The 17409-nt window shown below is 42.4% G+C and overlaps 1 protein-coding gene across 3 annotated transcripts in view; it reads left to right on the top strand.

Moving 5' to 3' along the window:
- The window catches only part of RBM17 (RNA binding motif protein 17), a 36542-nt gene extending 19419 nt beyond the window's left edge, over positions 1-17123 (top strand). For 2 of the 3 annotated variants that reach the window (XM_033957985.1, XM_033957984.1), the window contains exons 7-13: positions 748-880; positions 1350-1501; positions 5401-5457; positions 6230-6306; positions 7440-7538; positions 7833-7905; positions 16521-17123. In XM_033957985.1, coding sequence (XP_033813876.1) covers positions 748-880; positions 1350-1501; positions 5401-5457; positions 6230-6306; positions 7440-7538; positions 7833-7905; positions 16521-16624 — 695 coding nt within the window. In that variant the 3' untranslated portion in view covers positions 16625-17123. The remainder of the gene's footprint in view (positions 1-747; positions 881-1349; positions 1502-5400; positions 5458-6229; positions 6307-7439; positions 7539-7832; positions 7906-16520) is intronic. The other variant, XM_033957986.1, reaches the window with a different exon arrangement.
- Positions 17124-17409: the final 286 nt, after the last annotated feature.

The following is a 17409-nucleotide window of genomic DNA, read 5'->3' as shown; positions in this document are numbered from 1 at the left end:
TTTAATCCCCTATCACAGCGAATACGGAGGGAGAAGTATACAGTCTTCCTGGAGATAATCAATTTGATTTGAGTAGGATGAGCTTGTAATAAATACATTCTTCCACTAGGTGGCATGTCTTGACTTTTGCATGGTCTTAAGATCTTTTTTTTTGTCCTAGGAAACCTGTGGAATTTCCTTTAAAATTATATCTTAAAAACTGGAATTGCAAATAAAGTATTAATTGAGGAAATCTGAGCAGTATAATGAGCTTTTTTATGACAAAGCTTTTTGCAAAAAAGTACTTGGTTAAGATGAAATCTGGTCTTTAGACAAGTACTCTAAATAACCTTATTTGAATGTTAGATTGTTGATCCATACTATCTTCACATGTTATGTATTGTATACTGTTGTAATCAGCTCCTGGTCTTACAATACAGGTCAGATTTATCTTTTAAGTGCAAAATACTCTCTTTTTGATCCTGTAAATTGGATGATATTTGGTTCATGGAAAGAGTCAAATGAAATCCATGCAGGAATGTAAACGAGGATCACAGCATACAAAGTGCATAACATAATCTCTGCACTTACTATGTAGTCACACTATATAATGCATAGAATACAGTGTAACTAGTGACAGTGAAATTGAGCGTAGTGTGCATATTATATACCTGTAGTAATTTTGTGGGAAACCTAATTTTAAAGACACTTGATGTGCAGGCACCTAGCATAGTAACATTTGCAACATGTTCTGTCTTCTTCACTCAGCTGCTCCTTATGAAGAAGAGCAGAGGTCCCGAGGTTCAAGTTCCAAAGCTGCTATTCCACCCCCAATATATGAAGATTCGGACAGACCGCAGTCTCCCACAGGCCCTAGTAATTCCTTCATTGCTAACATGGGGTAAGCATCAGCCTTACGTATTTAGGAATGAATGCTCGGGCACAGCTAGCAGTACAGAAAACGAGACAGCTAGCTAGAGCCATCTTGTTAGCTTAGGCACACTCACAGCTTTACAGAAATCTGCTAAATGAGCCAGCTACCATGTGAGTGACCTAGTTTGATTCCTGGCTTGTGCTCCTTAGAGCAGTGTGTTCACAGAATCTGCTGGCAGCTTCAGCCATTGCTTAAGGGCACACTTTTACTGAGCTTTACAGGAAACCATAGCCTTGATTTTTGAGAAATAGAATTCATTCTGCATCAACTGAGCTGGCCTGGACGGAGGAAAACAGGAAGGTCATGGGTGTCTCTGAGTCTGCGCTCATGACACCTCACCTCTACCAAGGTCAAAAGCCAGAAGTCAAAGGGCACCATGAGTAAGCCATCGGGCATCAGAAATGGTTAAAATATGTTTTCCTTTTTGCTGCAACAGTGGGACTGTAGCCCATAAAATTATGCAGAAGTATGGCTTCCGAGAAGGGCAGGGACTGGGCAAACATGAGCAAGGACTGAGCACGGCACTGTCGGTGGAGAAAACCAGCAAGAGAGGAGGCAAGATTATTATCGGAGATCTTGCAGATAAAGGTACTTCAACATGTTAGATTTTGGTGCTGGGAAGCAGGGTATAGACTTCAGGATGCACTTAGGTAGCGCTCGATTGGGGAATTTGAAAGCTAGACAAATACCTAAGGTATTTGATTTCTAAAGTAAACCTGAGCTGCAGTTAGAATTCAGGAAATATCTACCCACAGAACACATTGGATGCTTTTGTCCTGTTTTGCCATGTGGGGGCTGGGCTCTAGTTTGCTCCGAATAATCTTGGCATCCTCAAGCTGCAGTTTGCCTTTGATTTAGAGATCACCTCACTTCTCCCAGGAAACTGAAGACTTCAGATTATTGAGCATTTGGGTTACAGCTGCAGTGCATTCCAAAATACACATTTTAAACCTGCAGACAGAAAAAAACATAACAATGCAGAGCAGTCAGAGTGTCCCTTTTTAGATCAGATGTGTGTTAAAAATCTTTGAAAGGGATTATATTTATTTATTTATATATGCTCATTTTCTTACTCGGCCATTCCCTTAGAATTTTGGTCGGAGTACACGTGTGTACAGTTGTGTTGCATTTCTCCACACACCTATGCTTCTTATATCAGAACATTGCTCACCTGGAGCTCTATTTACTAAAATGTATTGTTGGCTCTAACACAGCTTTAATGCAAAATTAAAATCTGGCCCGACTCATGCTGGGAATGAACAGCTCATTTTCAAAGAGATTGAATGATTCCAGGACTTGAGTGAAAGGAGTTAGCAGTGTTTAACAAAATGAAGGATCTAGACCAGGGGTGTCAAAGTCCCTCCTCGAAGGCCACAATCCAGTCGGGTTTTCAGGCTTTCCCCAATGAATATGCATGAGATCTATTTGCATGTACTGCTTTCATTGTATGCTAATAGATCGCATGCATATTCATTGGGGAAAGCCTGAAAACCCGACTGGATTTCTGCCCTCGAGGAGGGACTTTGACATCCCTGATCTAGAAACATAGAACCATGACGGCAGATAAAGGCCATTTCCATCTAGTCTGCTCATCCGAGATCCTACGTGCCTATCCCAGGCCCTCTTGAATTCAGACACAGTCTCTGTTTCCACCACCTCTTCTGGGAGAGTGTTCCACGCATCTACCACCCTTTCCGTAAAAAAGTATTTCCTCAGATTACTCCTGAACCTAACACCTCTTAACTTCATCCTATGCCCTCTCGTTGCAGAGTTTTCTTTCAAATGAAAGAGACTCGTCTCATGCGCATTTACATTACGTAGGTATTTAAACGTCTTTATCATATCTCCCCTCTTCCGTCTTTCCTCCAAAGAACAGTAAAACCTTGGTTTACGAGCATAATTTGTTCTGAAAACATGCTTGTAATCCAAAGCACCTGTATATCAAAGTGAATTTCCCCATAGGAAATAATGGAAACTTCACAACCCCAAAACTTTAATACAAAATACTGTATGTACTCATATTGCAAGACCTTGCTCGTTTAGAACAGTCACTAGACTCCCGCAGCGTCAGAGAGAGAAGAACCATCAGCTCAGTTGTGATGTGTGTATACTGTATGTACTTGTATTGCAAGACATTGCTTGTATAGCAAGTTAAAATATAATCAAATGTTTTGCTGGTTCATAGACAACGGCGCGAAAGACAAAGGCGCGCCCGGACAATTGAGAGCAGCGCGGAGGTGCGCGCTGCTCAAAATTACTGTTTTTAGGGGCTCCGACGGGGGGTTTTGTTGGGGAACCCACCCACTTTACTTAATAGACATCGCGCCGGCGTTATGGGGGGTTTGGGGGGTTGTAACCCTCCACATTTTACTGTAAACTTAACTTTTTCCCTAAAAACAGTAAAATGTGGGGGGTTACAACCCCCCAAACCCCCCACAATGCCCCCACAACGCGGCACGATGTCTATTAAGTAAAGTGGGGGGGTTCCCCCCCACGCCCCCCCGTCGGAGCCCTAAAAACAGTAATTTTGAGTGGCACGCGCCTCCGCGCTGTGCTCAATTGTCTGGGCGCGCCTTTGTCCTGGCGCGCTTTTGACCTGACACCGTTTTGCTTGTCTTGCAAAGCACCAAGTTACTTGCAATCCAAGGTTTGACTGTATACAGATTGAGATCTTTAAGTCTGTCCCCATACGCCTTATCACAAAGACCACATACCTGTTGCAGCTTAGTTTTCCAAGTTGTTTTTGCAAAAACCCACAATGTCTTCTGGTGACTCCTGATCCTCCCCAACACTTTACAGGAATATCCCTGGGGTCTTACGAGGGCAAGAGTGATCTTTATCTATTTCTACCCTTGCAGTGCTGTTTTACAGTTTTGGGTAGGGGATAGGGGGGGAGGGGGCTTTCAGAGAGGGACATTGGTTTTTTGCACATTTGGGGCTTAGGGGAGAACTCTCCTTTCACATCTAGGACCATCGGGTGGAGGGGATTGACGAGCACCATTGCCTTTATAACTAGATCACCAGGGGACTGGAAAACTAAGCCCCAGAGCCCAGAGGAGCTTGCCTTCCCCCCCCCCCCCCCCCCAGTGCTGACCACCATGCTGTGTGTTTGCAGCCAGGAATGTGTGATGCTCCCAACTAAAACATGAAAATTACTGCAGGTTTTAATAATCTGCGGTACTCGAGTACTGCAGCTGACTAAATCTCACAGTGCTTCTGCACATTCAACCTGTGCTGTGTTAGTGCTCTTTAGTAAATACAGGCCCCGGTGTGTATATGAGGACACTGAAAGGAGCCAGGACAGCCCGGGCATCAAAAGGAACCTGGTAGAAAGTGTGTTACCTTATTATAAAACCCCTATGAATTTTTAATTTGAGAAGTATTAATCATAATTTAAAGATGTTGGGGGGGGGGTGAACTTTCAGCAGGAAAGAGCATCCCGTCCCCTAAAATTCAATGCTGAGTTCTGTTTGGTGCATAGAGGGGGAAGGGTGCTCTATAAATGGTGCTTAAACATTGCCACTAAACGCTATACTATAAAGGGCATGCACTCTCATTCACGCCCAGCTCTGGGCCCCCGACTTGGCACCTGCTAAAACCTGGCCTAACTCATTATTCTATAACACTGCGCCTACATTTTTTGGAACACCCCGATCCACCTAGTGCCCCTTTCTTGGCCATGCCCCCTTTCAGATTTAGGAACTCGGAATGTGTGCTCAAATCCTAAGTTCCAGTTAACGTCAAACTGGTTTTGCCTCTAGTTACTGATGGTTAATAGCTTGTTAACTAATTAATTTGAACGCACATCTTGAATTGGCACCAATCAGAGAATAACAACCAACCATTCCAAATAATATTAAAACATTAATTTTGGTATGAAGTGTTCAGTGGAAAGTTCCCCACCAGAGACTATTACAGGTTCAGAAAACATGTTGAGATGACGAACAGTAACCCCTGAAGCAGCCAAAGTTATTGGCAAAACAAGGACCCTTGTAAGGGGCAACAGTTACATATAAAGATGGGCATGAAGATCGATGACGAAGATAATTGATTGCTGAAGCCCCACACCAACACTTCTGAGATATTGTGCGGTTTGAAAGTGGCTTTTTTTTTTATGCCAGCGCTGACTTTTCTGCTACGTGTTGCTGCTATACTAGTTTGAGGCTTTCTCCACCTTGTTTTTTGAACCTTTTGTAGTCTCTGGTGGGGAACCCTACAGTGAACCCTTTGTAACAAAATGAACGTCTTAATATTGTTTTTACTAAAATATAGGCCCTTGGCTAGTTTAGTGGTCTTGTTAATTGAAATTGTGTTGTTGCTTTCCAGGCTAGACTAATGTAGAGTGACCTGGGGTGGCGGGTTGGGGGCAAAAACTGTGTGTGTAAGTGATGCCTGTGAAGGATGCAGTGTGAAAGGTGTGTGACTGATAATACACAATGCATGTTACCTGTTGCACAAAGAGTAAGGACTACAAGTGTCTTGAACAGAAAAGAAAGGAAAACCAGGAAACTTGCCAACAGAGGATGCAGCTGTGGGCTTCTCAGGTAGGGCCACATTTCTACCCTTTTGCTTTTTCATGAATGCTGTGTAGAGAGGACTTGGCCAATCAGCAGTAGCCGTGTGACGTATGCCCACCCTCTTTTGGTCTTATTCCTGGTTCTCTTTTTGTGTTTCCAATAGTTCTGCCTTATTAAGAGAATAAAAGCACAAAGGGTGGGCATCTTCGTAGTTAGCTGTTGTGTTATACCATCTTGCTTATGGTGTCCTGCTTAAATAAGGGACACCCACCCCCCTTTTTTGGGGGAAAGATCAGGCCTTTGGTGTCATAAGTCTGACTTTGCAACCCCCAGAACTGGCGTCCAAGGTGGTCCTGAGCTCCTTAACAGGCTGTGGGGGAGTGGCAGGACACCTTGGAGCAGGTACCAAGGGATAACCCAGGCCATGTTCAGTAGAATTCTCTACATTGATCTCATGTGTGTGTCAGGCAGCTTATTCTCTTTACCTCTGCCTGTCGCTGTACTTGGGGCCTGTCAACCATGTGAGATTAGCTCAGGCTTTGATGATCTTGCATGTGTATTTATTTTATCCCACTACGGCTCAGCCTGCATGCTCCTTTTAAAGCAAATAAGCTCTTCGTGAAAGATTATAGCCTCACCAGACTGTCTGCTGCATGTTCCTCTTGTTTTGGAAAGGCACTAACTCGGGGTCATCAAAACAGAGGCTTTGTTTCTTCCTGCTTCCTAACTCAGGATCTGCTTGCTTATATGGGGGCTCTAAGAGTCAAACAATTACAGCTTATGCACTTTTGTCCTCCAGTTGATGCGTTGAAGAAATCGGACTCCAATCCACTAACTGAGATCCTGAAGTGCCCTACAAAAGTGGTCTTATTAAGGGTGAGAATGGACAGATGTTATGACAGTCATTTCAAATTGGCTTCCAGACAGCTAACCAGCCGTGTGGCCATATGCTGTTCGTCAAATGCCTCAAACCTTTTGTCTCTCACTGCCTTCTCCCACAGTCCTAGGTCTTGCATGAAGGTTGGAGTAGCAAAACTTCTCCATTGATGCATGTGTGTTAATTACTTCCAAAAACAAAAGAGACTGCAGAGAGGAATGTACAAGTATAACAGTCTCCCAGAAGAGGTGGTGGAGACAGAGACTGTGTCTGATTTCAAGAAGGCATGGGATAGGCACGTGGGATCTCTTAGACAGAGGAAGAGATAATAGTTACTGCGAATGGGCAGACTGGATGGGCCATTTGGCCTTTATCTGCCGTCATGTTTCTATAATCATAAAGCTCTATGACCTCACAATGCAGGTGTAAAGAGCCTTAGCCAATAGGAGGAGGAGATGCAAATGTTAAGAGTCTTAGCCAATAGGGAAAGGAGAAGATAATGGTTACTGCGGATGGGCAGACTAGATGGGCCATTTGGCCTTTATCTGCCTTCATGTTTGCATGTTCCAAAGGGATGGGTCTCATGTGCATGGGGACCGGACCCAACACTCCTTCCTCAGGGCTCCAAGTTGTCCAGAACTGTGCTAGTTGAGAACCATATGGATTACAACATTAGCTACTCAGGAGCATTTACGGATTTAATTCAACACTGTTGTAATCCATATGGTTCTCAACTAGTACAGCACAGGACAACTTGGAGCCCTGAGGAAGGAGTGTTTCTCTGAAACATGCACGTGAGAGCCATCCCTTTGGAACATATTTTATTGATTTTTACTAAAATTCCTGCAACTTGTACATTCCTCTCTGCAGTCTCTTTTGTTTTTGGTTCTACTTGTTCACTGCAGACCTGTTGGATTTCTCTTTGTTTTTGTTAATTACTTTCATAATGTTCCTCAAGGTCCATTTGTTAACATCCCAAAACTGTGAAAGATGCAAAGTGGTGGAATTCTTGGGGGGGGGGGAGTGTTTTTTGTTTTAAAATTCTTAAATGCCAAATATGTTTCCTGGGGTTGACACGCAGTCTGTGCCTAGTGAAGTTACAAGCTATCAATTGCCTATGGTTTGCTCCCAGAATATGGTAGGTGCCGGGGAAGTCGATGAAGACCTAGAAGCAGAAACAAAAGAAGAGTGTGAAAAGTATGGCAAAGTGGCCAAGTGTGTCATATTTGAGGTAGGAATCCAGTTCCATCTTTGGTTCCGTTGTATTTTGTATTGAGAGGCTTCCATAGTTCTAAGTGTAGAGTGCCAGAGAGATTAATATGTAAAATGCGTATTTGTACACCTACAGAGACTTGACGGTATCTCAGTGAGAGCATTTGGGGCTGCAAGAGGGAAGCAGGTTGCTGGAAGCCTTCAGCTCCTGCAGGACATTTCATTTTTTGATGACATATGTTTGTAACAATGTGTAGCCCTGCTCAGAGACAGACTTGCAAACTGCCTTTCTCAATATCTTAAACCCTTTCAGATTCCTGGTGCCCCTGATGATGAAGCCGTAAGAATATTTTTGGAATTTGAAAGGGTGGAATCGGCAATTAAAGGTAAAGTTCTGCTTGGAAATGAAATATAGCTGGTTTCAGTGTTAGGTTTAGAATATAACCCAGGGGTAGGCAATTCCGATCCTCGAGAGCCGGAGCCAGATCAGGTTTTCAGGATATCCACAATGAATAGGTATGAGATGGATTTGCATGCACTGCCTCCTTGAGATGCAAATCTATCTCATGCATATTTATTGTGGATATCCTGAAAACCTGACCTGGCTCCAGCTCTCGAGGACCGGAATTGCCTACCCCTGATCTAACCCAAAATATAATGGATCACATACTGTCTGGTGTGGCTGGTTGAAGTGAGAGTTTTCCCAGCTTGAGCCTTTGCTTAGATAGGCCAAAGGTGGAATTAATTCTCTTCCATCATCTCCTAGCATCAAAACTCTCCTAGTGCTTTTTACAGGATTAGAGATGAGTAAACGTAGTTTGATGGTGAATAGTGACAAGATGTGCTTTAACTTTCAGAAAGTCACTTGAGAATGAGCCAGAGGAGCCTTAGAAAAATGGCCCCTGGTAATTGAACTAGAGCCAAAGATTGATTATAGACTAATTTGAAAGCTGGGAAGTGAATTATAGCAATTCTGAAGGTGCAAGTTTAGGAGAAACCCTTATGCTTTGAGGCCAAAGAAACTGAAAGTTTGCAGTTAAAATTGGAGACCCTCTTCTTCAGCCAAAATAGACTGGTTCAGCCGAGCTCATGCAACCAGAGTGTATTTATTTATTTTTTATTTTTATTTTTTTTTGGGGGGGGGTTGTTTATTTGTTTTAACTTTAATGGTCAAATGTGCTTGTGTAACCTCAGGGTTAAAGGTTAGTGTTAACATTTAACACTGAAGTTTTATATGTATGAAGACAGTAACACAGTCAATCATCTAAAATTTTATTTAATTAACAATGTAATTGTAATTGTCTGTAATTGCATCCCAGGTACTTTGTTTGGGCAGCTGGGTACAGATCGAGGTATTTAGTAAAGGGTATGAAGAATGATACACGAGCTGTGAATGAGAAGGGACAAGGTAGAAATTTGTATATTAAGACCAGGAACAGAGGCTGCAAATGTAGACATGATGTACGAAGATGTTTTATGATAAAAAATTATAACTTAAAAAAACCTAACTGAAGTCTAACGAACACACACTTTGGTTTTTGGTTTTTGTTTTTTAAATTCTTTATTCATTTTAAAACTGACAAACAAATGATTAATATTAAAACATTACATTACTAATAAAATATACAGCACTTGACATTCTTATACATATATTCCATTAAAGTAGAAATTATAACCCTTTCCCCCCCACCCAACAATTCTTCAATGAAAATTTTCATAATACATACAGAAATCCAATCACACACACTTTGACCTGCGATAAATAACCTGTCATTCCAAAAACTGGCCCTGCCTTGATTGAAGGTGGTGGGAAAAAATGTTAGTGTGGGTGGGGCGTCGCGTGGAAAACGCTGTTCAAGCGTTTTCACACACAATTGCAGGTGGCTCTTCTGAGTAATATTGTATGACATTTCAGTAAGTCAAAGAGTTAATGTTTTAAAATATATATGTCCTTAGTTTTGCTGTGGCAAAAGAGCAAAAGTCATCTGAAAATAGCTGTGAACTGTTTTTCTTTTCCCCTGCATGCCCACTTTTGACATCTGTCTTGGATTTAAGAAAAACATTGGCATGCCAACTTTGTACATATTACCAAAATAATGTGGAGGAATTAGAGATCCTTTCTTGGAGTAAAATAGAGGATTACTTGCAGAGATGGGCTATTTTTTTGAAACAATGTATTCAAAAGAAGAAGTCAAGCACAAATAACAATAGTACAAAATTTTACAGTAACATAGGAACTAAAACCCCAAGAAATACAACACAGGCAGAATAGCATGAGTCCAGGTGTTGGTTCTTATAACCCAGACCAGACTAACAAGAAGTTACCCCACAACCAAACTACCCCTTCCTCTCCACCCTCCCACCCCACAACTAGATTACCCCTTCCTCCTGCTCCCACCCTCTCAACGGTTAACAAAGGCAACAAAGGTTCTGCTGGTTTCTGCAGTCTATTTATAATGTGACTCTTTACAGTGGGGGATAGGTTGTCTAGATTAGGGGAGCAAACAGACAAAAGACCTTACTCCGGCTTCTAGAGAAATGCATCGACATAGATTTCCAAGCCATTAAGAGGTAAAATTTATTTGTCCAATACCAAATAATGGGTAGGGAGTCCTGTCAGAGATGGGCTATTTGGAAACTTTCTACTCTGTGTGGCATTCCACAGTACACTACCCAAAAATGAATAGATCTATCTCAAGGTGCTCAGTAAAATGATATTCAGCATCCCAAAAGGTAATGAATGGTTCAATCTACCACATCATAGCACTGCCTTCCTTCCAGATCCAAAAACTGTTCGAAACCAGTCTAATTTGAGAAATAGAAATATAGAAGAACCCTTATCAGATCGTCCAAATGCATTCTTCTGTCTGGATATAGCAGAAGGTGGTAACCCTGACCAATCTCTTCAAATCCCCAAACAGTGACCAGTGAAAAGCAAAATCCATAATAAGCTGTGTGGAACGACTCTTCCTCAACAAGAAATCGTGTTTCAAGGTGCTTCATCCAGAGGAAGAACGATCTCCTGAGAGGAAATGAAAAAAAGAATGTGAACCAAAAGACTATAATCGGCTTATTCAAATTCCACAGTTCCCAACATTTTACCTCTGTTCTGCAGAAGCTATCTTGGAACCAGAGCTAGGGTAGAGAATGTGTCATTTTCAAAGAAAGTACACACAGAAAAGAGGTTCAGGTGTGTGTTAGAACCAGAACAAATATTATTCCAAATGTGGCCTCCAAAATTGCACACAGTATTTGAGGCCCCACCTGGAATACTGTGTGCAATTTTGGAGGCCACATTATCGCAAGGATGTGCTGAGACTGGAGTCGGTGCAGAGAATGGCCACCCGGATGGTCTCGGGACTCAAGGATCTTCCATATGAAGAACGGCTTGACAAATTACAGCTATACTCGCTCGAGGAGCGCAGAGAGAGGGGAGACATGATCGAGACGTTCAAGTATCTTACGGGCCGCATCGAGGCGGAGGGAAGATATCTTCTTTTTCAAGGGTCCCATGACAACAAGAGGGCATCCGTTGACAATCAGGGGCGGGAAACTACGAGGTGACACCAGGAAATTCTTTTTCACTGAAAGAGTGGTTGATCGCTGGAATAGTCTTCCACTACAGGTGATTGAGGCCAGCAGCGTGCCTGATTTTAAGGCCAAATGGGATAGACACGTGGGATCTATTCACAGAGAAAGGTAGGGGAGGGTCATTAGGGTGGGCAGACTAGATGGGCTGTGGCCCTTATCTGCCGTCTATTTCTATGTTTCTATGATTCTGACAGATTCGGTTTCTGGCGGTATCTGATAGATTTTGCTGCTCTAACCAGAGCCAAAGCAAGGATATTGAGCAACTTAAACAAACCCTCAGCCTTGTGCCCCCACCCCACTGAGAGTTTGCGAATTACACTTAACAATCATGATCGTCCCACCACCAGTCGGTAGTGGGATCTGAAAAGATGGATAATTGGGACTTAATTTGATATGTATATTTGCAGAGGCTGTTTAAAAATGACCTGCCCTCCCTGTGGGTAAAGGTATGCACTAGCAGTTCCTTGAGCTTGTGTGACTCTCGGGACCTGTGTATTGCATTGACTGCAGCTGCTTTGTATTGCCCATCGAACATAAGAACATAAGAATTGCCATCTCCGGATCCCTGGGTCCATCAAGTCCGGTGATCCCTAGTTTTAGTCCCCATATCACCGTATGCTTCTCAAAGGAGATGTGCATCTAATTTACCCTTAAATCCTAGAACGGAGGATTCTGCAATTACTTCCTCTGGGAGAGCATTCCAGGTGTCCACCACTCGCTGCGTGAAACAGAACTTCCTGATATTCGTCCTGGACCTGTCCCCCCTCAGCTTTGATACTCTTTGGGGTTCCGAAATGCTGCTACTATTTGGGGTTTTGGAATCTTGCTACACTTTGAGATTCTGCACGGAATCTTGATACATAAGAACATAAGAATTGCCATCTCCGGATCAGTCCCTGGGTCCATCAAGTCCGGTGATCCGCACACGCGAAGGCCCCGCCAGGTGTACCCTGGCCTAGTTTTAGTCCCCATATCACCGTATGCTTCTCAAGGGAGATGTGCATCTAATTTACCCTTCCCTGTATCACTCTATGCCACTCTTAAGGAGATGTGCATCTAGTTCAGTGATTCCCAACCCTGTCCTGGAGGAACACCAGGCCAATCGGGTTTTCAGGCTAGCCCTAATGAATATGCATGAGAGAGATTTGCATATGATGGAAGTGATAGGCATGCAAATTTGCTTCATGCATATTCATTAGGGCTAGCCTGAAAACCCAATTGGCCTGGTGTTCCTCCAGGACAGGGTTGGGAACCACTGATCTAGTTTACCCTTAAATCCTAGAACGGTGGATTCTGCAATTACTTCCTCTGGGAGAGCGTTCCAGGTGTCCACCACTCGCTGCGTGAAACAGAACTTCCTGATATTCGTCCTGGACCTGTCCCCCCTCAGCTTTGATACTCTTTGGGGTTCCGAAATGCTGCTACTATTTGGGGTTTTGGAATCTTGCTACACTTTGAGATTCTGCACGGAATCTTGATACATAAGAACATAAGAATTGCCATCGCATAGTTTTAGTCCCCATATCACCGTATGCTTCTCAAGGGAGATGTGCATCTAATTTACCCTTAAATCCTAAGATGGTGGATTCTGCAATTACTTCCTCTGGGAGAGCATTCCAGGTGTCCACCACTCACTGCGTGAAACAGAACTTCCTGATATTTGTCTCTACAAATCGTGAAAGTCCAAATGGCCTATCCATTCTAGCCATCTGCAGCACTGGATGGGCTCTACAGTCTCTTCCTCCTCCCCACCAGAATGCTTTCTGCTTGTCCCATGCTTTCTTAAAGAGAGATGCCATGTTCATCTCTACCCACTTCCTTGGGAGGCCATTCCATGAATTTACCACCCTTTTCCTTTCATTACTCCTGAGTCTGTCCCCTTTGCTTGCTGAGCCAGCCCTGCTCTAGCTGTTCTTTCCAGGAGTGTATAAAATTTTTGGGGGGATGAGTGTATCTTTCCTTTGCATTTATTTACAAGTATTCAGTGCTTGGAGCAGATTACATAGCTAACATTGATAAAAATAAGGCACAGATAATGAACCATAAACTTGAAATAACCTTAAGGGCGGACGCTGAAGAATGCTGTTATCTTTCGGCAAAAGAACAAATAATAAGCTGGAAGTGAATTCCACAGTCTGGCTGTAGCAGTGAAACTGGCATGGTGTCTGGTAAGAGAGGATACCACGTTAGGGAAATGCAAGCTCCTAGAATGAAAGGCAGCAAACGATCCCTGCTCCTCACAGTTATCGTGAAAAACATCTATGCTAATTGGTAACTAATGTAATTCTTGAAAATTTCAGGAAAAACAGGGTTTGAGGAAATGGAGTTGTGTGTTTACATATACCAGCATTTATCATAAACTCAACAGTGGAGTTCTGGGTAAGCTGCAAGATGCAATCAGGAGCAACAGAAATCCCCAACATAACATAAGAATCGCCTTACTGGGTCAGACCAATGGTCCATCAAGCCCAGTAGCCCGTTCTCACGGTGGCCAATCCAGGTCACTAGTACCTGGCCAAAACCCAAGGAGTAGCAACATTCCATGCTACCAATACAGGGCAAGCAGTGGCTTCGCCCATGTCTTTCTCAATAACAGACTATGGACTTTTCCTCCAGGAACTTGTCCAAACCTTTCTTAAACCAGCTACGCTCTCCGCTCTTACCACATCCTCTGGCAGCCCGTTCCAGAGCTTAACTATTCTCTGAGTGAAAAAAATTTCCTCTCTTGAAAACTGAATTGTCCTTGACTTTCCTAAAAACTCACAGCTCTCGGGAACAAAAGCTGCCACTTCTAAATGGGCTGCTGGTCTTTTATCTGTCATGTGTTCCTTCTGCAACGGTTTGTCCTGCAGCTGTGCAGCTTGTTTTCTTTCAGCTGCCCTTAGAAACTGCTGTGATTTCACACTCTGCTGCCTTGTAAAGTCGTGTGAGGCTTTTAGCATTTCCAGTGCTGCCTTAAAGATCTTTGTTATGGTCACTCAGCAAATGCTCATGTCCTTAATATAAAGATGTAGTTTTCCTCTGCTCCTCATGATGAAAACAGGGTGCTTTGGGATATTAATCTGCATTTTGCGACAGTGAACAGACCCTTTTTGGGACCCATTTTTTCTTCATTGTAGTAAAACTGTCATCCACAGTTTTCTAATTGTAAACTAAACTAAACCTTAGGTTTGTATACCGCGCCATCTCCACAAGCGTAGAGCTCGGCACGGTTTACAGGGTTAGATTGAAAAGGAGCTACAATGAAGGGTTATAGGAAAGGAGCTAGGAAGATAAAGAGGGACAGGGTGCCAAAGAGCGGGAGGTGTTAGATTTTGGAAAAGAGCCAAGTTTTCAGGTGTTTGCGGAAGGATTGGAGGGAACTTGAAACTGAGCAGGGATGTGAGATTATTCCAGAGTTCTGTGGTTCTAAAGGGGAGGGATGTTCCTAGTTTTCCTACACGGGATATACCTTTTGTAGAGGGGAATGATAGTTTCAGTTTTTGGGAGGATCTAGTGGAATTAGGGTTAGAGGAATTCCAGAAGAGTGGGATAACGGGAGGGAGGATGCCATGTAGGATCTTGAAGGCTAAACAGGCACATTTAAAGAGGACTCTGGAGTGAACTGGGAGCCAGTGAAGTTTGGACAAGAGTGGGGAGATGTGGTCGAACTTGCCTTTAGCGAAAATAAGCTTGGCCGCGGCGTTCTGGATTAGCTGAAGTCTATGGAGTTTTTTTTTTAGTTAGGCTTAAATAGATGGAGTTGCAATAATCCAGTCTAGAGAGGATGGTGGATTGAACAAGGACGATGAAGTGAGAATGATGAAAGTACGATCTCACTTTCCTCAGCATATGAAGACTAAAGAAGCATTTTTTCTAATTGTACTGTATGATTAACTATATTATGTACCCTTCAAGTTTCAAGTTTATTAAAAGATTTTTTAAACCGCTTAATCAGGTTTCTAAGTGGTGTACAATATAAAAATTACATTAAAACAAATTTAAAAGTTAGGGATACTAAACAATACCAAAAAGACGTATGGACTAACTTCAGACAGTAGGGAAGAGAGGAGAGAACTACAGTCATGAGAGAGAGAGCACAATGAAAGGGGGAAAAAAAACACAAAAGGTTAGGGTAAAAAATAATAAAGCTTGATTTTGTCCTTAAGAGGACAGTTATTGTCCAAAAGCATCCTGGAACAAGAATGTTTTTAATTTTGATTTAAATTGATTTATTGCGGATTCACTGTGCAACTGATTGAGCAGCGAATTCCAAAGAGAAGGGGCGGTGACCGCAAAATTATTGGAACGCAACGTGTTGATTGATTTTAATGATGGTACCCCTAGGTGCATTTTAAGTTTAGGTTTTAAAAAATACGGCAAATTGATTTTCATTGTTGTGATAGTGGAAAAAGGTTTAAGAATGGCAGCCAATGCTATGCATCCTTTTATTCAGTTCTAAATAGAGTTGCACAGGTCAGAAATTTCACCCATCCCCTCTTGTAGCTGCTAAGAACCATGCCACCCCCACAATTAATCTCCTCAGTCCCTATTAGTACCTGTAGGAGTTAATGCTATTATTTACTTGCTCACAATTCTCTTGTTGCCTCCCATGGATTTTTGGATAGTATTCAGTGTTCAACCAATGAGTGTTCCAAGCCTCAGTCTGGTGCTCCAAGTGCTTTTTACAGTGCATTCCAAGCCTCATTCTGGAGTTAATAGAGTTACTCCTGCAGGAATCCCAGGGCAACTTCTTCCATATGCGAGTTCCGCAGGATTCCTGCAATTCCCATTCCCATGCAGATCTCTAGTTCTAAAAGTGCATATGGCCCAAATAAATGATATAAGTCAAGGATTTTTGATTGAATTAAATTAGCTCACTCTCTGTGCATCATTGAGCATCTCTGACCTGTTTCAGCAGCGCTTTAGAAAGATATTTGCATTCACCTGGAGGCTGTTGGCGATACCTGCTGGTTTACACATAGCATAACAGTGAGGAGAAAAAATATTCTTACTGTGTCTTCATTTATCTAACTAAGGTTACACTTCTATGTCAGGATCAGGTAGATTCTAGATTATATTACAGAATTTAACTATGACACCCCTCTTCTGATCCTTCATCATATCAGTATGTAGGCTGAGAAGAAAGAAGGGCCAAGGCAGAAAGCTACATGGTAGAGCGCATGACTTCTACCATGAAATGAATGTAGTGTGCGCAAATGTTTACCATGTGAGTTAACTTCTGGGCTGATCCTTTTTCTGCATTTTACACCTAGTAACATGAGGGTAGATCTCATAGTAACTGTGCATTTCTGCACACAAAAATGTTTTGCATCATTCCTCTCCCCCCAAGTTAAGTAGTCCATCACTTGTTGCTTTACCAGGCTTTTGCCTTACATTTTTCTAACCATTTTCTTTTTCTCCATTTCAGCTGTTGTCGATCTGAATGGAAGGTATTTTGGTGGCCGGGTGGTGAAAGCTTGTTTCTACAATTTAGATAAATTTCGCATCCTGGACCTTACGGAGTTGTATTGAGAAATGCCTGGGATCAGTCATCCTGTCTTTGAGCTGCAGACTGTGAGCACAGAGGAAACACCTCTTTTGGAAGATTGGACACATTATCTCCCAGAGGAGCTCTGTGACCTTCATTACGATGGCCCTGTTTTTATTTTGGCTTTGTTTTTTTGTAGTATAAAGAAACTTTCTAAGTGGTCAACGTCTTTGAGCCTTTTCTTTTTTATATAAGTTTTCATGGGAAATGGAAACAATCTTTTATTTTAATTTCATGCATTTCTACATCCCTTTGATGAGAAGTCGCTGTATTTCATTGTTCTTCCTGACTGAGATTTCTTCTCCAGAACGTGAACTCTTCCGTTATTCAGTAAGCTTGGAAGAGGACATTCCATAAGAATCTCTTCCTGAAAAGAATATTAATGTCTGCTGGAATTTTAGGTTACAGGAGAAGTCTGTTTTTTTTACATTTTGATCTTCAACGTGTTCATGTGAGTAGAGCAATAAAAACGCTCTTTGGGTATTGTATGTTGAAGGGTGTGAAAGCAAATTAACCTAACTTGTACCAGAGGGAACGTCTCCAGTATCTCAGAATGCAGTGAGAGTGAATCTTGCTCTCAGGTCCTAGGCCTGTAGTCCTACCTGTAAATATCACTCCACTTTCCAAGATCGCTGCAAATGCAGAATTCATGATAATGCAGTGAACGTTGGCTATAGAAGCAGTTCCCTGTCTTGTCTGTGAAAAGGCGATACAGCTATGTTTTTGGTGGTACATGATTCCAAGACAAAACCTTGTTGATGGAAGTGTC

The sequence above is a fragment of the Geotrypetes seraphini genome, chromosome 9 (genome assembly GCF_902459505.1).
Source record: "Geotrypetes seraphini chromosome 9, aGeoSer1.1, whole genome shotgun sequence".
NCBI lineage: Eukaryota > Metazoa > Chordata > Amphibia > Gymnophiona > Dermophiidae > Geotrypetes > Geotrypetes seraphini.
Note: the sequence above shows the minus strand (reverse complement) of the source record. Positions and strands in the feature narration are given on the sequence as shown.